Source organism: Nipponia nippon, unplaced genomic scaffold, assembly GCF_047370975.1.
Source record: "Nipponia nippon isolate SJK-2023a ecotype South Korea unplaced genomic scaffold, ASM4737097v1 scaffold_5, whole genome shotgun sequence".
Lineage (NCBI taxonomy): Eukaryota > Metazoa > Chordata > Aves > Pelecaniformes > Threskiornithidae > Nipponia > Nipponia nippon.
In genome coordinates this window covers 54,334,443-54,356,491 of record NW_028262369.1, presented here as the reverse complement: position 1 = coordinate 54,356,491, position 22,049 = coordinate 54,334,443, and the positions used below count along the sequence as shown (strand labels likewise).

Sequence of the window (22,049 nt, the reverse complement as noted above, 5' to 3'; positions counted from 1 at the left end):
GTCCTCTCCCAAAAATGTTAATTTGTTTGATACTATTTCTTTTTGTTACTTTTTTTTACAATTACTTTTAATTTCCTATGTTTAGATATACTTTATTATGCCTTAAGCATATTTATTTAGTTGAGTTCATGAAAAATAAAAAAAATTGGAAACCTGACAAGGAAAATGTTGGGGTTAGAACTTGAGAGAGGAGATAGAAGAGGGCACGTATGTACATCGCAATTCATGACTTGTACACTCTCATGAACTTCAGCAAAAAGGAACCTGTATCATACGTATGTACACACCCAAATGAGAGCAACCTGCTGTGCGTTTTCAGTTGGCAAATATTTTGAAAACGAACATTTTTCCTTTTTGAAAAGGAAGTGAGAAGACACCAGGGGGAGAACCTACAAACAGATGATCATTTTCAGTCTTGTTAAGTTTTCACCCTTATTCTCTGGGCCGTCAAACAGGCAAAACAACAACAGCAAGCCAAAAATGATCAACTAGCCATGCCCATCATTTATTAAGTCCAGTCTCTGAACTGAAGACACTATCCCAGCTACACAGGAATAACCTGGTGTTGCAGAGCTTGCAGCTCCCCATAATCCCCAAGCTTTTCAAGAGGTGGGGGTTTTGACAACCTCTCTGAGCTGAACAGTTCTTGTAACTAGAGAAGGCAAACAATCCTCTCCCACACAACTCCCATACCATGTCACGTCATATGGACAAAAGGAGGTGTTGTGAATTCAAAGAACAAGAAAGGTGGCTATCACTACCACAAAATTTGTATGGATTATTTTAGGATGAATTCCCTGTACAATTTGCATGTCAATTCAAATTTGTAATCTAGTTTGCCTAATGGTACTTTATTCAGCAACTAAACAAAACATTTATTTCTGTTAGTGTTGTTTACCTTAATGTTAATTATTATCTTTTATTTTTGAAGTTAGCAAAATAAAGTTTGTTTCCTTTTTTTTTTCAGAGGTTTTTATATGTATCTTCCTCCTTAGCTGCAATACCCAGCAGGTATAGTAACACTCAAAATAGGCATTTTCAGGTTTTTTCTCACTGGAAAAAGATGAGGGTACAAGCTAGAAGGAGGGAGAATAGGAGATTTCAGTAATCTACTCCTTTTTGTACAGAAGTCAACAAAATTATGACTCATTCTCAAATTAGCAGGAACAGAGAGTTACTTTTGAAGTGATATTTAATTCAGCAAATAAATCAGCTCTTGGCCAATGAAATCCATCAAGTGAATCAGGCACAAATTCACATCAAATATACTGGCAGCTTCTTGTTCCATAACTTTTTTGAGCACAAGAGGAATCCTTCAAATCCTCCATCCAGTGCAAGACATAATGAAATGCTTTATGTGGGTCCTTACACAAATCCATTCCAGTTTGGAAGCTCTTCGGCCACAGTTCATCTTGTATCTGAAAAACCATGCAGCACTACCATATCATGGTAGTTCTGCTCTAGACGTGCTCTTGGACATAAAATAACAGCAAGTTTTCTTCCAAATCTGTCTGTCCAGCTTCTGTTTTTCATGTTTTCCTGACTGCCTGATGTCTTCCAGCACTGATTCAAGCAACTGAAAAAACATAAACCATACTCATAAAAAAATATCTCTAGGAAGCCACGCTTCTAATCTACGACAGATGCATGGAATGAGCAGATGGGTGAGTCTGTATGCCAGGCTGGACTAAAATACTCTCAGCTCTTGTCAAAACAAAGCACTTTGTGTACATTCAGGAAAAAGCATTGTGCTGTATTTTAAACAAAAATTATGCAAATGGGGAATGCAATGTTTGCCGCAAGCTTCAAATATACCCTTTCAGACCTGGATAAGAATATGGATATGGCAGGGATCACTATATTTAAAGATATGTTCTGTAACTTTCTTAGCAGTGCTTCTGTTCATGAATGCCTGACCTTGGGCACAACTGGAATTAGAGTTCAGGGCTGAGCACTCCATCCCAAAATCAGGACTGATACTGCTATTGACCCCAGACACTGGTAGTTAAAAAAGATGGTTAAAAATGGCTATACGAAATGTGAAGTTCAAAGTCAGAGAAAAGATTCACCTTAAGACAAGGACATAGCTATGACAGGTGGAAAAGCCTGTTTTTAATCCACAGGAGGTTAACAACTCATTAATACTTTAGTTAAGCATCTGAGCAAAAAGGAACAGTTTAGCAAGAAGAAAATTAAAATTACCCTCCTAATTAAGTTGGAATCAGAACACCCTGGGAACAGGAGGTTTTGAGATTTTCACCTGGATGAAATCCAAACAGGCTTAGGGTATAAAATGAAACACATTACCCCAATCAACATTAGTTTTGATGACTGCAAGCTTAAAGTCATAGTTTTTGCATAGGAACCAGTTCCCAAGTTACACAGTTAGGTAAGCGTTATCCAGCTGATGGGCTGGTAGCAGTGTAAGAGACCTTTAGGATTTGATCTAAAGATAGACTTCTGCATACAGGCTTGCTTCGCTCCTGTTTGCCACAACATTTTAACTGTCCAAATTCTGATGTTGTGCATACATTCTTTATTTCCCATTAATCTCACACTGCCTTGTGCTGAGGAGGACTTCCGGGTAATTGGCAAACACTAAAATACTCCTTCCCCAGGATAAGACTCGTAGAATATCCACAACATTGCAATGTAAATCTCCATGGAGCTGCAGAGACTTGTTTGGGAGCAGGTAACAAATCAACTGATACCGTAATACTGCATGCGCAGCGAAGTGCAGCAAATAGAAAAAGGATCTTACCCGGATTACCTAGTAATTCCTGCTGTGCAAAGTGCTTTGCATTTGTTGGGGTTTTTTCTTCCCCATTCAGTATTGCTCATAGTGTGACAATAACATATGACTTCTCACAGTACTGCCTTTATGTCATTTACATTCATTAGTGTTAAAGAGGAGGGGATAAGGAGCCTTGGGCAAGGGGGCTAATCATTCTTACCAGCCAAGTGAAACGACAAAATGTTCTATACATAAATATTTCTCCTCTTTCCTACCCTCTGGAAATTCTATAAACATTTCAAAATCCCCAAGAGCTAAGTTACAACACCTAAGAACTACTTTGTGTGAAACACTCCATATTTAATTGATACAGGCAGGAGCGCCAGCTATTTCAAATGAGTTCACCGAGAGGAAGTTCACAAGGTCTTGCTTGCCACATCCACACTTCCATTAAGACCTACCCCGAGATCCTCACAGGCCTGACCCAGAATCATCCGAGTTCATCAAGTCCAGGACATAGGGTGGAGGAGCCTTCTGGGAGCTGTATTTGTGGTTAGAGCAAGCCATGGGGGAGCTATATGCATAGGAGCTATGGCCCTTCCCTCCAAAAATCAAGTCAAGAGGAAAGACATACGCTGCAGTGTCATGCATTTTTTTCCCAGCACGAGCTGAAACTCTTAAGGAGCTGCAAGCAAAGAAGAAAAGCTTACCGGGAGCCAGCAGGGAATGGTAATCCCCATCGGCCCTGCCACCATCTGCTGACCTAGAAACCACTGAAGGCCTATCACAAGATTGTGATAGCCTTTGCAGTGGTCTGGAACCAGTCACTTCAAAGGAACTGGTGGTGGCTCAAAGAAGCAACAATTCCTTGGGGACACCAGCACAAAATTAGGTCCCTAGACAGAACTCTATAATGGTGAAATATACCCTGCTATTTCCATCCAAACCTGGCCTCAAGCCAAAGCTGAGGGCTGCCTGGCAGGGTCTCTGGCAGCTCTCTCCAAAACAATCCCAGGAAAACTGCCATGCAAAATGAAAACCTAAAATAATATGCATTGCCAGAACATGTTGCAAAGCCCTCATTTATTTAATGAACTATCTATAAGGAGCACACAGCAAGGCACAAAGTGGCACCAGCACAGAATTTCCACAGCTAGTGGAAACAACTGAACAAGACAAGCTGAAATGTTTTCAGTTGAGTTTGTATGATTTATCTTCTCTTCACTGAGGGTTAGGACAGGAAATAAATCCAAAAATATTTTAGAGACCACCTCTGGCTAAACAGAAAAATAGTGGAAGAGAGTCATGTCAATATTAAACCAAATTTACAATTACTCCACAAAGAAACTCCATCAAAATTCATGATATAGGACGAATTGCGTGGAGTACAAGAATAAAAACTGTTCACAAGATCATACGCATTACTCTTACAAACAGCAATGAGATGTTCAGCTAGACATGAGTTAGTCCTTTAACCTGTATGCTGACAATTCAGCATCTGGAACAAATAAACACATACCCTTTTCTGAGAAAACATCCTTTCAGGAGGTATCCCCTCATTTTGCTTTTTGTAAAGGGGCATTCCTCCAGGCAAAAGGTGCTCTGCAGCGGGACAGTTCACTGGGTTCTGGTTCACTAATGTACACAAATAAAACGATAAGCCAATGACATTCCTTTCGCAGCACACAGGCTTCAACCTATAACAGAGTTCAAGCATCAAAAGGAAATGTCAGATGTTTTCCCTAGCAGATAATAAACTAGATGGGCTGTGGGTCTGATCTCTTACAGCCACTGCAGTGTTTGTATCTCCTTAATTATTTTCTATTTTTATATTTTTGTTCATTATACATTTTCACTAATTGAAAATTCTAGGGAAAAGAAATTAAAACCAGTGAGACTTTATTTCCTGATGAGTATCGCAGTGGCATTATTTCCCTTGGAGGCTTCCTTTTGAGCCCAGCAAGCCAGCCGGTTTTTTATGCCATTACATAGTTGGCTGTCTCAAAAAGCATAAAAGCATTTGAACAATTTCTAAATCATTTGCCTTTGCTTAGAGTCATATGTCTTGGCAAGACATAACATGATGTGATGTCTCCTTCACAATCATCTTACTTCACGTTGAAAAAAAGCAGGAGTTTCTCCAGATTTTCTCTCCTGAGACGTACATTTTCGTGGCAGAATCTTCCTGAATTAAAACTCTTGTTCCAACCTGAGTAGTTCTTAAAGTGCCTTCAATTCCCACGAGTAACTACGAATAATTATTGCAAGTTACCCACTTGCTTGAGTTTCTAAAGGCCTTTTAAGGAAAAGGATCATGGGGAACAGTTTTTATCTGGTCCTTTTCCCTCACCAGTAATCAGCTCATTTAATGTCATTTCAGCCCTTTTATTTCTTAATTTCTTCCTATTTTTTTAATCGTAAGAGTATGTTGGAAGTGAGGCAAAGTGACAAGCCATTACAAGAATATTGGAAAATACTCCTGATTTAATTCTGGAAATGGAGATGACTAGAGAGGGAATTTAGGTAGCCTGCACTGGGCACAACCTGCTCCAGGAACCTCCCCACCCTGGTGCAAGCTATTACTATAATTTGTGCGGGCACAGTCCACTGTCCATCCCAAACAGCTGCCATGAGATTTGTGTCATGGAACATTTTTGTTTGTCTGACACCAGATGACTCTTCCAGCCTCCCAGCTGTGAAGAGCTAGAGCCAGTTTTAATGAACTCAACATCTTAATATCAGCATTTTAATCCATATCTAGCCCTCAATGAAAAATATACCTTGATGGCATCTTCTTCTGTGGGCACTGAGTGAAGGCTCACAACAAGAAGTTGCAGAGTGGAGTTGCCCCCTTCTCAAAGCACTGAATGTCATTACTTAAGCTGTGTTTGATCATACTACAACCCCCAATGGAGTTACTTTAAAATTAATTTGCTGATCACAGTAAGTAGAGCAGTGTCACAGCAACTAACACAGAAACCTTTGCAATACTTACAAAGTAGCGTTTGAAAACTGGAGGACAAGTTGAGGACAGTTCACGCTTCCACAGACTTGCACCGAAATAAATCTCCACTGAATGTTATTATACGGACTGTGGGTGTATCCACCTCGTAAGATTCTGCTGTTGATCGCCAAAGTCCCATCACGTACTGAAAATGTAAAAGCCCTGACAAAAAGTCTTACTGCACTGTACGGATAAGCTTTCACAATTATTATTCACATGTGAGCTTCACATATAGAAAATTTATTGCGATATATTAGACCTTGATGAAAACTCATCTGTAGCTAAGAAAGTGGAAAATCATGATGAGATGTTACACTTATCGTAAAAATATCCCAATACTTCTATTAAGCATTGCTTTAAGGACAAAAGTTTACAACGAACTGCCTGAGTTAATAAATCCGTCTCTGCACAGTCACTGGCAGTCTTTATAGACTGTAACTGCCCACAGAACTGCATCACTCTGCATAGCCTCGCACATCAAAGCCTTCCAGGAAAAAACTCAGCATCCCATCAGACAAACGCCTACATTAGAAGAATGTAGTACATGAATGAATGAAGTACATGAGCTGCACTTAGGCAGTGTTGCCTTTTTTTTTTTTTTTTGAATGCTTGATCATAATATTCTGTGAATACAGATGATTTATAGTTATATATATAGTTATTTATGTGGATAAATGTTGTAAGTGGAGTTAGATTCAATCTTCAGTAAACCCTACCATGGTTTACTTTATGCAGTTTATGCTAAAGTGTTGCTGCTTTTTTCCTTTTTTCTCCTTTGGCAAGTGATTATATCTGACATATAATATACATGTCCATATCACATCCTGGGTCCAGCTCTTCTGTTCAAGCATTTGATGAATACACCTATGAATGCTGTATCTACAGGATCTGTGGAGTTCTTTTAGTGACTAAAGATAGCTCACCTTATGAAACTATGAATTCTCAGGAAACCTTACAAAACCCTGCAGAGTAGAGGTCACTAGATGGAACAGCAGATTTTGCACTGTTTTAAATTGATCTGGTAAATGCTTTTGTAGAGAAAAAAAGATCTCTTCTTTGCAGAAATAATGTTTACTTTCTGTAAACTGAATGAGAAAAGGGATAAATTAACAAAACTAAATAAACTTTGGTACCCAAAGAGGTGTTTTATGTAAAAAAGCATTATGCTGAAACAATTTTCTACTCAGTAAAACCTACTACAATTTCCTTTATCCAGTTTAATGTCAGCATGCTGGAAAGCAATGGAAGATTACAAAGTATGGTATTCACTGCATAACAACAGACCAGCTTTCAACTACACAACAAAAGAGCGTGAGACTGGATGAAAGAATTCACTAAAAGTTAAGCAGGAAGTAGTTAAAAGAAAATTCCAGCATCTGCAACGAGGAACGTAATATTTGCAAATCCTCTCTCTACAGATGGATTTTCTGTGGAAGGGGTTTTTTTTGACTGTTTTGATATACAGTGCTTACTATAAATGGCATAACAGAAGCAATTACCCTAATATGAGTTACAGCCATTTTGTGAGATGACAAAAAGCAGATAAAATGTCAGCTGACACTTCTTTATGTAAGGGATTTACAAAATCGCATGACGTATTTTTCAGAGCTAACTGTGATCAAATGTCTGCGTCGGAAATACAAAGGTTATTGAGGCTGCATGGAGAAAAAAACAGACTCTGCTAAAAGAAACCCAGAGAACTGAATCACAATAGTGGAGAAGTTCACAGTTTAAGTTTGGTAGCCGATTGCCAATAAAGAAAACTTGTTTTTCTTCATTCAAGTAACAATGAGAAATATTTTCCATTCTAATAGGTACAGTTCAAATAGGAAGAAAATCCCATAGATGAGTGTATCCAAACAAGATCTCTGAAAAATTATTTGAAATTAAAAAAAAAAAATCCATAGATCTGATCCAGAGAGTGGCTGCCAAAAGCTAATAGCTTATGTTTATGGCCTTTTCCTTTAAATTCACCATAAAAAGGAATTAAAATTCTTGCCACCTAAAAAGAACGCGACAGACAGTAGCTAGGATGACATTTTCAGAGTCAGCCTCTGCCTCAAACTCAAACTATCATATGGGATAAAAATGTTGTGTTTCATACTCCATTCGTCTACACTCCTTGGAAAAAGTTTGTCCTAGAGTGCTTCAAGCTGAGTTTAAATCATTTAGGGCTTGTTTTTCAGGAACGAGTCAGGCAGGACTGAATTTGTGACTACCAAGTTTGCAAATGAGGAAAAGAATAATATTGTCTAATACATTTCATCTGAAAAACAAAACACACGGTTCTGGAAGCCATTCTGCTGAGGCTTCATTAACTTTCATTTAAAATAACGTGAATTCAATGTCTAGTCACCTCCCAAAGCAAAGAACTCAACCTGGATTTGGATAAGGCAGAGATTCAAATTTTAGCTGTTATTAATGAGCAATTCTTGTGTTCTTTTTCTCTCTAGTTTTGAGACAAATTAATGTTTACCATGTACCAAGACGTGTGCAGATCCCCTATAGCCAGGTTATAATACAGGTAACCGTCAAAGAATTTGCAAAGCAAACAGGCCTACCTAGGAGAAACCTAGCCATGATGCAAAATGATGACATGAAGTGTACAGGTGTCTCATTTCACATCTCGTCTCACTAGTTAAATTTGATGTAAAGTCACTCTTTTCATCAATGGAGCTTATTCTCAAGGTATCATCTAAACAGTAAGAAGAGCAAAAATGAGCTGCATATCATCATTTATCATGTCATACAATAAGAAAAAAACATCCAGCAAAAGAGGGCAGTAATACTCAGTGAATCCTTCTGCTTCCTTAAAAGTTGTCAAAAACAGGTCATGTGGGGTTCTACCTACTATTGGGGCAAAAAAAAAAAGTATTAGCTTGCATTCCACTATGTATAGAATTGTGACTTAATTTCCATGTGCAGCTGTTAAGAAACGTCCTGGAATGGCAGAGCCGAATTTCACTTCGGGGCGCAAATATTCCTGATGAGCAGTGAGGAATTTACTGGTTTTTCCTACTGAACCATAGCTACAGATAAAATGAATAAAAATAATCGGGGGAATTTTCAGCATTTGCTGGAAAGATTTTGTTGCTTTGAAAACTCTGCATAAAGGCTGTACACGCCTTGCAAGGAAGACATGTGATGGGCTTTGCAAAGCCTCAATCTCCCTTCCACAGAAATGCCATCTCAGAAGAACCACTATTATTATTAGAACAATAGCATTTGCCTTGGATTTTCAGGAGTCAGTGCAAAAATGGAGTACCACCAGTGCCAAGGAACAACATTTTCCCTGCTGCTGCTCTGTCTCCCCTTCTTTTAGTGGCATTACTGAAGGATGTCAGTCATTATGGATTGCTGTCTCTTCTCCCAATACTGTCCTGAAACCTTGCCTTAGGGAAACAGTAAACTGACCTCAGCACAGAGATGTGAATTCGATGTATATTCTATATATAACCTTTCATATGCGGTTAAACCTAAAATAGAAACAGGAACAACAGCTTTCAGGGAATCACCTCCTCCAAAAATTTCAGCCAATGTAAAAATGGTGAGGTTGAGGAAGCTACTCTGTTCCACAGACTGCTTTCATCTGGACCAAAGGGTACTTAAAACAACTCTCTCAGAAGTAAAAATAATACCGATTTTTTGCAAAGATGGTGTATATGCTTTAAAAAAAAAAAAAAAAAAAAAAAGAGAGAGCATAAAATGCACCTGGTTGATGCATAAAATCTCCACCTTGTGGTGAATCCTGCCACAGCAAACTATTTTATTTTTAAGAAAAATTCCTGTTCCAACATATAACCAGTTCGTTATTATAGACAATCCCAAAACAAGTGGAGAAGGGCAGCCTTCAGAAAAACAGCACTATCATATCTCCCTGATTTTCCATCATCTTGGAAAGCTGAAGAATCCTTTCAGTTATACTGCAGCTATCAGGTGCACAAGTGGCCTCCCCCAGCCAAAACCAGACTCGCAGAGAGCTCACGTTGCACCATATGTAGGGTAGGGTGGAAGGTAAAATGTACTGACCGTTTTTTCAAGTGGCAAAAAGTGCCACTTCCCAAGGAAAAGCATCCTCTGCCAAGGCTGAAGTTCTGCCCTGTTGCTCGGTTTGCACATGGGTTATTTATAATAATTGAAAACTTTAAGCCATATCAGCTACCTATATCCCCAGGGTCCTCGAAATCATAGCATAGTTAGCATTGTATTATCATTTATGGGGCAATTCTCTAGCTGCACACAATTAGTTCAGTTTTCCCCTTAACGTTGCTGGTTCTACACCCTAGAAACATTTTCTGGATTTACATTTTCCTATGCGCCTTATTAAAATGAAACATCTTACTTGCCTAGTGTTTTCAGTGAAGTCTTATTATCTAACAGCATCAATAAAAGCTTTGTAAGACAGAATAAAATCAGTGTAAAATGGACATATAAAATCTACAAAGCCAGACCCTTGATCTACAACACTGTGCATACCATGCATCCCTTTCTATACTCTGTTCTGTTGGACATTACCAGTGTTTCATAATTAGTCAATATGGCTCATACACCTCGTAATACGGGAATGAAACAACCCCCTTTCACACTTGATAAAACCGAGCAACAGTTAACAAGACTTGCACGTAGCCACAGCTTCTGACAGCCTTCCTCTGCTGCAAGCATATGACCAAGGCCGGTAGTTTTTTTACACATATGCATGTAAATATATAATATATGCCTTTTCCTATGCCAGAAGAATCATGCGATTACAGACTTCCGTGCACCATTCCCTAAAACATCTAGGATGACCTACTGCTGATGTATACAAATTACTCACTAACCACAATACAATTCTTCTGGGCCAAAAATAAGATTTTGTTTAAACTGGACCAAATCCACTTTCTGTAAAGTCACTGATTTGCAATCTAAACACAATCAGCATCGAACCTCAAAAGTTATTTGTATTGAAACAGCAATGGATTTTTTTTCCCTTTGGTATTTAATGCTGACATCAAGGGTGAAAGTGCGAGCAATGGGAAGACTGCAGCAAGCCCCCAGTACTACGCCGTACAGAATTACACAACTGCATTACATCCTACTTGTTTCATAATATATTTTCCACACGCAATGAAGATTAAAAATAGTAGAGTGTACTGATTTAAAAAAAAATCTCTGACAAAAATGTAAAGCATCCTCAAACGGCAAACTCTGTGCAGCATTTGAAGGAAATGAGCAAAGATTTGTTTACAAACCGACTATACAGAGCAGTAGGGGTGTAATTTTAAAGCAAAAGCACTGGGGAAAAGTCACTGGTCATTCAAAATAAGATGCCTAGTAATGGGATTTGATCTCATCAGAAACACAAGTACATAGAAATAAAATGAAATACACTCAGTATGCATTTCTCTCCTCTGTTCGCATTCATTTGCAACGTAAGTTCTTTGCAGCGAGCCCCCTTTCACGCATATGGAGAAAAAAGTCCTCCAGTTTAATGAACATATTAAAATTACCTCATTAAGTCTAAACCCCATGCTCCCAAGAGCGCTCAATGCTGTCAGAGAGGAGGACCCAAACGTCAGTAGGATACGTGCCTGGTGCCCATTTAATTTCTTCTGCTGGGTGAGTTTTCATTGAACTTTTTCAGTCAGAAAAGTGCGTTTTCACCCGCGGGCGCGGGGCGACGCCGGCAGCAGAGCCCCACGGCGGGCAGGTGCAGCGACGAGCTGCATTTTGAAAACATCACTTGGAAAGGGGGCAGTTTCGGGGGTAAAAAAACGGGAGGGGCGGGATTCATTTCGGCCCCTCTTTGGACGCCACGCAAAAGAACGCTTTGTCGTTCGGCACAAAGCGAGCCGCCGCGAAGCTCCGTGCGGCCCGCGGCGGCCGGCGGAGGCTCCCTGCCGCCCTGCCCCGACGAGACGCCAGCGACACCGAGGGGGACCGAACGAGTCCAGACGCTCAGGAGCCGCCTCCGCGAAAGCGCCTCCTCCGCCTCCTCCCCAAGCCCACCGGTGACTCAAAAGGGACTGGGGGTCCCAGCAGCCCCCCCAGGCGGGTGCTTCCCTCAGAGCCCGCCCCCCAGGGCTCCCGGCTGGAAGAACCGCGAGCAGCCAGCGAGCCCCAGCCCGCGGCGGCGGAGGCTTGGCTGAGCCGACGGCAGCGCCGCCGCACGTCCACCGCCACCTCAGCGCCCCCGCCGCAGCATGACGGCGCCCGGGGGCTGGTGGCCCCGGCCCGGGGCAGCTGGGAGCGCACAACAACGACAGCGGCGGCAATAGGGCGAGGCGGGGCGAGGCGGAGCGGCGCGCAGCGGCGCGAAATCCCCCATTTCGTGATAGCTTCCGGCGGGGGGGCGGAGAGGGGGTGACTCATTCGCGGCGCCAGGGATAAATACGCGGGCGCCTACCTGGGAGTGGTACAGGGTTCTCGGCGCCGAGCACCCGCAGAGCCTGAGCCACCGCGAGAGCCCCGCCGAGACATGATCCTGCCCTGCGCCCTGGTGGCTGCTCTCCTGGCTGCCGGCCACGCAGGTGAGTCCGTCCGCGTCCCCCTCCCCCCTGACGGCGGCAGGAGCGGGTCCGGCCGCGGGTGACTCGTGATTCCACCCATGACTGGGGTTTTCTTTTTTCTTTTCAATTGCAGATGTAATGATTCGGGTTTTTTAATGTCATGTATTCTTTTGTAATTTCTTGAATACTTGATGTATGGTAGGAAGGATGTCAGGCCTCCATTGGCCTATGTGAGACAATCCAGCCCTTCTGAGGGGGTTTATTGCTGTCACGAAACAGACAACTACGTATGCTTTTGTTAATAACTATTACCTGTAGTAGCCTAAAGTAAATGGATGCTCATTCTCTTGTCTTTCTGATAAGCATTAAACTTCAGCGCATTGTCTACCTGCATCTGAAAAATTAGCTCAGTGAGATGAGAACACCAGTATAGCCATATAAGATGCTAATCAGAGCATTTGCTTTCGATTCTAGCCAACCCTTGCTGCTCAAACCCGTGTCAGAACAGAGGAGTATGCATGACAACAGGATTTGATCAGTATGAATGTGACTGTACAAGGACAGGCTATTATGGCGAAAACTGTACGACACGTATGTATCCTAAATCTCTTTTCATGGAAATGACATTTGACAATTCAGATTCTAAATTGCAGGTTATTCTCAATAGCTAACTTAAAATAATCTTTCCATTGATGCTCACAGCGGAATTCTTCACATGGCTGAGGCTAACGTTGAAACCTTCACCAAATAGTGTCCACTACATCCTCACCCACTTCAAAGGAGCCTGGAATATCATCAACAACATTCCCTTTTTACGAGATGCTATTATGAGATATGTATTAACATGTAAGTATGAGTTCTCTCTTCCAGTTCTCTTAACTGGTAGAAGTTACTTGTAGGACTCGAGAATATTGTACTTGTACTTGATTGGTCAATATATAAAGTTAGCAAGCTAAATTGCACTGAGGTAAAAACACTCTAATCAAAATCTAAGATTTTTGGCATGATTGCAGACTTGTATGAAACATGCTTTGAAATGGAATGAATTTTGCTCTAATCTCTAATAGAGTCCAGGATTTTGCTAGCATAAACTTTGCACCAAATTGCTCATGTTAATAGTTGGATCCAGCTGATAATCCAGGACCCAGTCCTGTTATTCAGTAACTGTAATCCCATTTAACATCAGTAACAGATATGTGTGGAATTTTTAATTTGTTAATGCAACTGCTGCCAAACTATATGGAAAAGATCTGGCCTTGTGACTTACTTTGAGACTAAAATGTACAGTCTAAAAAAAAAAAAACCAAATGAAACATACCTTTTTCTCTTCCAGCAAGATCACACTTGATTGACAGCCCACCAACATACAATAGTGATTATAGTTACAAAAGCTGGGAAGCTTATTCCAATCTTTCCTATTACACAAGAAGCCTTCCACCAGTAGGACTTGACTGTCCAACACCAATGGGTGTTAAAGGTATGGAATAAACCATAATGTTCACTTTCTAGGAATTTCTGCTTATCTCATCCTTTTAGAATTTACCATGAGACTTCCTTGTCTATAACCTGTTTTCAGTGTAGTTCACTTTAAGAATAGCTGTGCTGTGAATACACTGTGTAAAGACCTAAAAGATAACCGTTCTTGTTCTCATTATTGAGTTACATGCTAAAAACAGGGAATTCAGAAGCTTCTAATAAAATCAAGAAAGTGAGCCTAGAAAAGCAGATAACTTCCATTATTTGTGTGCTGCTATCCTTCAATAATACATTGAAAGTCTTAAGACTTTTTGTTGGTAGGAACAAAATTAAGTATTGCATAAACAGTTGTCATGAATATCTCACTATTTCTTTCTCTCTCAGGTAAGAAAGAGCTCCCAGATTCAAAGCTGATTGTGGAGAAGTTTTTGCTAAGGAAAAAATTTATTCCTGACCCACAAGGCACAAATGTGATGTTCACATTCTTTGCCCAACACTTCACTCATCAGTTCTTTAAGACAGACCACAAGAAAGGACCTGGCTTCACTAAAGCTTTTGGCCATGGGGTACGATCATAGCTCTGTAACTGTAACACAGCACTTAGTTTTTAGGAGCTACCAAGCAGCTAGAATGGTATCTTACAGGTTGTCACGGTACACAAACACTGGTGCATGTACTGTGCAACACTGTCTGCCACAAACCAATGGGCTCACCTCTTCTGTAATTTCTCCTTAGGCAAAATTCCAGAACTTGATAGCATAGCTTTCTGGTCAGAACTGCTTGTGCAAAGCATGTGGTTCTGTTTAAAATTGCACAGTGATCTGTATGACTTTTTTTATTCTTCCCAAGAATCTGCTTTCACCTAAAGCTTGTTAGATAGTTCTGGATACTTGCTGGCTCTGGACTCTCTGATTGTAAAGAGCTGTGTCTAGCACTGTAAAGTGTCTAGTACGCTCCTGATTGAAGAGACTTAGTTTAAAAAAACTTCAAAAGCAGACTTGGATTTAGGATCTCTATCTACAAAACAGGCAGCCTTTGGACAGAGCTCTTATAAAATATGAGTGTAGTGTGTGTATGTCTAAAACAGAAAGCTATATAATATGTGTGTGTATATACAAAGAGCTGTTTGCATAATAGAAAGCTGCTGATGCTTTAAACAGGGTCCTCATAAATTGCCAGTCAACTTAAAAACTTGCTCTTGTGCAGAGATGGTTCCAGTTGCCAGGAAATAATTTGGCTTCATCTTAAAATATCAGTGCATGATACTTATAAGGTAACAATAATATAATTATAAAGTAAACATCTAAGGGGTGAGCTCCTATTGGAGTGGGACATATCCTAAAATAGCAAAAAATGTGGCTTGGCTTCATGTTCCAAATGCTTTTATTTTATAGGTTGACTTGAACCATATTTATGGAGAGACTCTCGAGAGACAACTTAAACTGAGACTTCTAAAGGATGGAAAGCTAAAATACCAGGTATGTTTTACCTCAAAATTTCTGCCTTCTTATTGGATGACATATATTTCCTAAAACTAGTCTAAAGTCAGTACTAACAGAATCAACACAGCTAAACTCAAAGCATCGTAGCTTACGACTCTCTCATTCTTTGTCCCTCCCCCTGGCAGATGATTGATGGAGAAATGTATCCACCAACGGTAAAGGACACTCAGGCAGAGATGATCTACCCTCCCCATGTACCTGAACACTTGCAGTTTTCTGTCGGGCAGGAGGTGTTTGGTTTGGTCCCAGGCTTGATGATGTATGCTACAATATGGCTGAGGGAACACAACCGGGTCTGTGACATCCTGAAACAGGAGCATCCAGAGTGGGATGATGAGCAACTGTTCCAAACTACTAGACTCATATTGATAGGTGAGTGTCAGTTTTACTACATGCAACTCTAACCTTCTCTTGAGCATGACACTTCTACCCATTACACCTACTCCAGCTGCAGTAGATAGTAAGATAAAAAGCTATTACTTATATCACTGTGTGAGGGCATACATCTGAGCCTTCATGACCTGTCACTGCGATTGTATTAAGATACAGCTTCCTCCCAGCTATGTTAAAGACAGAACTGAAGAAAACTGAGCTAAGTGATACTTAATTCCCTTATCTAAGAGAAACAGAACTGAAAGCAATTAAAAGGCAGGAAGCTGAAGTTCATTTCTCAGAGAGAAAGCATGTGAGGCTAGATGACCTCAGACTGTCAGATTTTGTGGGGGTTTTTGTGGGTTTTTTCCCTGGGGTTGGGTCAGTTCAGGTATGCTTTAAAAGAAAGGCTGTGATTAAGTCTAAAGTTCAGGAAGTTATGTAAAATGTAATTCTGCATACTTCTCCTGTCTAGTTATCTGTTCAGTGGTATTTTATGTAAATGGTGATGTACACTAGGCTTGAAAAGACCTTGCCCAAACTGTGACTGAAACAGTAAACCAAGACAATTTTAAGCAGCTCAGAAGCAGAGTTGCTTTCAGATACCAACTTTCTTCATTATCTCCTACCTCTATCCTAGAGAGTATTGCATAACTGAACACAGTGTAGATACTGATGTGTGCTGTTCTGTGGAACATACAGGGAAGGGTATCTTGGGGGGGGGGGGGGGGGGGGGAAGTAGGCTATAGAAAACACTTCTCTACCACAGCCAAAAACTCTTGGGATCTTCAGTACTGTTCTACCCCTTACTCTTAGTCACATAAAATATGTGAATCATTTTCTGTAAAAGATAACAAAATATTGAAGCATTTGTTATCCTGATCACTGTAGTTTGTGTGGCTTTTTTTTAGCAGTTCAGAAATGGTATTTTCTCTCAGAGCAGGGTAACCACCGTAAGTTTCCCAGGGAACCAGTACCAATATTCTCTTATGTTTTATTGATCAACAGGAGAAACAATCAAGATTGTTATTGAGGACTACGTGCAACACTTGAGTGGCTACCACTTCAAACTCAAGTTTGATCCTGAACTGCTGTTCAACCAGCAATTTCAATACCAGAACCGAATTGCAGCTGAATTCAATACTCTCTACCACTGGCACCCACTTCTGCCTGACACTTTCCAGATACATGACCAGGAGTACACTTTCCAGCAGTTCCTCTACAACAACTCTATAATGCTGGAACATGGCCTTTCCCATATGGTGAAATCTTTCTCCAAACAAAGTGCTGGTAGGGTAGGTACTTTTAAGTTGCTAGTGAACCAACAGAGAAATAACCTGGGGGTGGGGCAAGGGGGTAGAATAAAGTGCTATCCAAAACTAATCATGTACTATAAAGGCACAACTTCCTCATGACTCTTATCAGGAGATCTTACTACTTTTCATCTTTGTTAAATAGGTTGCTGGTGGGAAGAATGTTCCTGCTGCGGTACAGAAAGTAGCAAAAGCTTCAATTGACCAAAGCAGACAAATGCGATACCAGTCCTTGAATGAGTACAGGAAACGCTTCATGTTGAAACCATTCAAATCATTCGAAGAACTTACAGGTAACAGTTTCATCCTTTCTAACAAACAAGGGCCCTTTTCTTAAAATGGCTAACGGAGTCCTGCAATGCTATTACTGGACTTGAACAAGGTGGTGTTGCAAGGGAAAATAGGATTTTTTTCCACTTACAGTTTTTACTTATCAATTACAGGAGAAAAAGAAATGGCAGCTGAACTCGAAGAGCTTTATGGAGACATTGATGCTATGGAGCTCTACCCAGGCCTTCTTGTAGAAAAGCCACGACCAGGTGCCATCTTTGGTGAAACAATGGTGGAGATTGGAGCACCGTTCTCTCTGAAAGGACTGATGGGAAATGCTATCTGCTCCCCTGAGTACTGGAAGCCTAGCACCTTTGGTGGAAAAGTGGGCTTTGACATAATCAATACTGCCTCCTTACAGAAGCTCATCTGCAACAATGTGAAAGGCTGCCCTTTCACTGCTTTCCACATCTTAAATCCTGAACCCACAGAGGCAACTATTAATGTTAGTACCTCAAAAACAGCAATGGAAGATATCAACCCCACACTACTACTGAAAGAGCGGTCTGCTGAGTTGTAAAAATCCATCTATTTATTTAAATAATTTATTCTATTTATGGCTTAAAGTGTTTAAAAACAAAAAACCTTGAGCATCTTCATTGTGGGGGTTGCCCTAGATTCCTTACTTGGGTAAGGCTTCCATTTACGAAAGGGATTTTCTGTGTTTGAGCTCTACAGTGGTGAATCCCTTGTTTAAAGTCTTCTGTAACAGAACTATGTATTCCAAAGTGGACAAAGGTTCCAACTTTTTTTTAATGTTGTTTTAATACTTGACAAAGGGTGTTGCTGTTTTTTGTGTTTTCACTTGATAGGTCACATAACACTACCAAAGCAAGTTACTGCCTCAGCAACTTTCTAAACTTGAAAACAGGCCATTGAACTAAAAGTACAAGAAAAATTTGACTTAATGAAAACTGCTGGAAAAGATTATGAATTCAGTATGAGCACTCCAAGATTAACAAAAAATACATATACTTGAGACTCACTTATGTAAAGTCAGAAAAATGCATTGTGTTTATTGTTGATACTACCTCTCCCTCATTGCAAATAAGGCACTTTGTATAGTAACTTACATGTTTGTTTTTATGTGTAAATCTACTTTTATGTGGCATTATACTTTTTATAATTTAATTATTTAAAGAAAATAGAACTTCTCTTGGGTCCTACTTGTTTTTTTGAAGCATATGTCACAAGTATTATTTAAGTAAGAGGACGATAATAAGGTACTGAGCTTAGAAATAACTGACTCTCAGGCTGCAATACAAGGCTGGTTGTATTTTGATACAGATGTTTTATTGTGCAAGTTTGGGGAGGTCTTAAACTTAGTTCAAAGTATTGGTATTATTTTCATAGCTGTAGTTCTCTGATCTACTTGATAATGTAATTTTAATCTCTGTCACTTTAAGGACAAATGGACAGTATAGCTTTAGTTAAGGATATGACTGTAGTATAGCTCTGTGTACCCAAAACATGGAGATTATTGGGGGAATAGTGAAAACTGAGAAGCTGTGTAACATACACAGCAGAGAAATGAATACAGAACAGGTCTAGCAAAACTTTAAGGCACCAAGACTTGAAGGTAGCTTATGTCTATGTACACAAGCCATACTTGTGACTTGTAGTTCTATTTATTGGGGGGAGGAGGGATAATGTTTTGTTTGTAAGTTATAAACAGAGGCATTTTAATTTAAGTGGCTTAAGCTTAAATAAAACTGGTTTGCTAGCACAAAATCTCCTAGGTATTATTTGTCCTGATCCAGCAGTGAAATAACTAGTCTCATCTGGGCACATAAGTTACAAAGAATCTTGTACCAGCACTGTAGACCTTGTATATAAGGGTATCTTTTTTTAATTTCTAGAGAGGAAGTGTAGAAGATGATCTTCCCATAAAAACAGCTGGGGAACTATAGGTAAAAAGAAAAAGTCACTTCAGACTGGAATAGAGCAGCAACCTGGTATACTGTGCCCCTACCTAAAATTCCTTGACTACTTGTGGAAAAGGACTTGAGTTTTATATTTCATCTGAATCTCTCAAACGTTTGTAGAGGCTTGTGCATTATAATGGCTATGGAGTAGTATAGTTTGTGACTTCTGTTTCTGTTGATTTGTTTAGAGACACTGATTACCTTATGCTGTGTAAGTTTATAATTGCTAGCATGAATAGCTGAATCAAGATCTCCTATAGCGATCAATACTGGTGACTGATTTGAGATGGTCTTTGGTATGAATGCTTTGGGAGAAAGAAGGGCATTCGTTTTCCTTTTTCTATTTGAAGCATGAAGCAGGGAAAAACTTAATTACCTTGTATTAAAAGGTGATCAGTACTGTATATGTTAATAAGTGAAATCTGCTTGGACACTTGTTAAACATGTAATTGTCATTTGGATCCATCTTTGGAACAGTCTTCCTCAGAGCACCCTTCTGCCATTAACAAGGAAAAGTGTTTGACTCTAAGCCAAAGCTTGGACCCATCTAGTTATTGTGGGGTAGGTAAAGAGAAATTCCTGAGACCATGTCATTTGAGTTAAGCTATAAGCTGCTTCAGAAAGGGATAATGTTCAGTCTGCATTTTGTACTCTGCAGCCACATTTCAACAGTTACTTATCTGTGACCCAACCTGCTGGGTTTGGCTGGGTTCAAGTTGCTTGTGATATGTGTGTATGTTTGAGATTATTTATTTAAAATTCTGTGAATTGTTCTTCATTTTATTTTTGTAGGACAAGAATGTTTTTAAAATGCAGTTGTTTATATAAATAAATTGAAAACATTACCTGTATAGGCTCACTTGCTTGTGATTCCTTCAGCAATATTTAGTATGAAACAACTCTTTCATCTTGCTTGCCACTCAAGATTAAATGGAGAATTCCAGGAAATTACTAGCACCATTAAATTCTCTCATATCTCAAGATGAAGATGCCTGTAACCTAATAGGGTTATTTTTTTTTCCCTTTGGTCACCAGTGAAAAGGGATTTCGCTAGCATCCCTAGAGAAGCCAGCTGCTAATCACCATACCGAAGATGCCAGCAATGCTCTCTCTTGAGTACCTAAGTGCTTTAGAAGGAAAGTACAATATTGGAGTTGCACAACACCAAGTTGGTGTAACCAACCTTTCTTCGCCACTATTGAGTGCTAAAACTTTCCCAAGTAAGAACAGTCCCTAGGTGTTTCTCTTCAAGCTTAGGGGAAACTGCTTTGGGATACAAGCAACCACTGGACAAGGCCTTTGCACTTGAGCATGTTTTCAGCAGTGGTAGCTGTCCCTGTAGTCAGACAGCAAACTCTGAAGCTGTGACAGCTGCTTCTTCATTGACTGCCTTCCCTCTGCACAAGGGTCCTGCTTTGTTATCTTTATCACAGTTACTGACTTAACTTTGCAAAGAGTGAATCAAGCTGGGAAAGATGGGCAGTGGGGCTAGGACAAGAGCAGTGGTGTGCTTAAAAACAGAGGCAGGAATTGCATGAGTTGGTGCAATGTGTTCCTCTCCTATAGAGAGCACCTCTGAGGCCACCCAGTCTCTTCCCTACATTTTCATGTCTGATAAGAAATGAGGGGAAGCTATGAGGGAGACAACAGAGGGGATCATGCGCCTTGTACTGCCTCAGTCAATTCCTACCACCTCCACCCAGCTGCTGACCAAATGTCACCTCCAGCACCCTTCTGTGCTCAGCCTTCCACTGTCATCCCACTGTTGACTGTCTCCAATACTCCCCCATCCCAATATTGGTGCCCTGTCCTCTCACAGCCTCTTCCTAGTGATCAACCCTATAGTCACAGTCCTTCACCCAGAGTCACCTTCCTTCCAACCACCCAAAATCCTCTTTGGTCCAAAGCTCATCCCAGTGACCCGCAGCTCTATATTCTTAACAACCCTCCAGCCCTGGGAATATGACAGTCCTCCTGCCTCTGCTCTGTAGCTGCTTTCCATCTCCACCAGTGTGCAGTTCCCTTATGTTGCTATTGTACCCAGGCTCCTAAACACCTCCAGCAACCCTCCTTAACTTAAAACTCAGTCCTCATCACTTCAGTGACCATCTTCAGCCCCAAAAATGCGATGTCCTGAGGGCCATTCTAAGAGCATCACTCCAGTCCCTCTCCTGGCCGCAAGTGGAGGCTGTGGGTGAGAAGAAGCACGTGCAAACCATGTATGAACAATGTGGGTTTTTTTTCTTTAATAACAAGTCGACTCGTTTGCTCTACAAGTTAATTCGTTTCTGACATGTTTCTGTTTCGAGGGGAAGTCGAGTGAGGGAGCAAGCGAAGAGGCCTGTCGCTTCAGCGGGAGGAGCACGGGCTTGGCTGCTGCCACTGCGCAGGGAGGTGTGGCAGCAAGAAAGCAGCAGCGAGGTCATCCATGGAGAAGGTGTTTTGGGTGACTGTTGCCCTAATTAGGGAAGGGCCAGTCCAGATGGATGCAGCACATGATGGATGAGATATAGCTTGATCGTGGAGGAACTCCTCCTTCCCTCTGAGCAGGGGCATGTCCTGATGATACAAAAGGCAAGAATGTTCCTCAGAGGAAACCTGCCCTGTGAAATACTTGCTCTCCAGCCTGGGTTGAGGTAACTGTTTCACCTAAGGCAATGCGGTAAAGGAGGGGGGCTCAGCGTTTAAGTCATACCCTTGGAGGGAAGTCCATCAAGGAGTACAAGAGCCCTGTGCTTTGGGAGGAGGTCACTGTACACCATCACCTTTACTGAGGGCTTTTTCTGTACGTCATTTGCTCACTTGCCCACTGCGTAAGAGGTCTTTACGGGTGCTGAGTCGGAGCCCTGTGGGCATCTGACCAGGTTAATTACTTCTGATACACTCGCTGGAGGTGCACTGACCT

The 22,049-nt window shown here is 40.8% G+C and overlaps 1 protein-coding gene and 1 long non-coding RNA gene across 2 annotated transcripts; one reads left to right on the top strand and one right to left on the bottom strand.

Annotated features, from left to right (window-relative positions):
* Positions 1-1,067: 1,067 nt before the first annotated feature.
* LOC148052214 (uncharacterized) lies at positions 1,068-11,679 on the bottom strand. Its single transcript, XR_015699113.1, has 4 exons — positions 11,228-11,679; positions 5,730-5,900; positions 4,254-4,431; positions 1,068-1,576 (listed from the first exon to the last, which is right to left on the bottom strand). It is a non-coding gene; the product is annotated as an uncharacterized LOC148052214 (long non-coding RNA).
* A 423-nt stretch (positions 11,680-12,102) lies between these two features.
* On the top strand, positions 12,103-19,995 carry PTGS2 (prostaglandin-endoperoxide synthase 2). Its single transcript, XM_009463529.2, has 10 exons — positions 12,103-12,247; positions 12,701-12,817; positions 12,929-13,072; positions 13,560-13,703; positions 14,087-14,268; positions 15,097-15,180; positions 15,330-15,576; positions 16,585-16,871; positions 17,035-17,182; positions 17,333-19,995. Exons 1-10 carry the CDS (start codon positions 12,196-12,198, stop codon positions 17,737-17,739), a joined length of 1,812 nt encoding a protein of 603 aa, XP_009461804.1. The 5' UTR covers positions 12,103-12,195; the 3' UTR covers positions 17,740-19,995.
* Positions 19,996-22,049: the final 2,054 nt, after the last annotated feature.

Coding starts and splice junctions, on each gene's coding strand:
- PTGS2 (XM_009463529.2), top strand. CDS start 12,196: ATGATCCTGCCCTGCGCCCTGGTGGCTGCTCTCCTGGCTGCCGGCCAC. Junction 12,248..12,700: donor CCTGGCTGCCGGCCACGCAG/GTGAGTCCGTCC, acceptor TTTCGATTCTAG/CCAACCCTTGCTGCTCAAAC. Junction 12,818..12,928: donor TGGCGAAAACTGTACGACAC/GTATGTATCCTA, acceptor TGATGCTCACAG/CGGAATTCTTCACATGGCTG.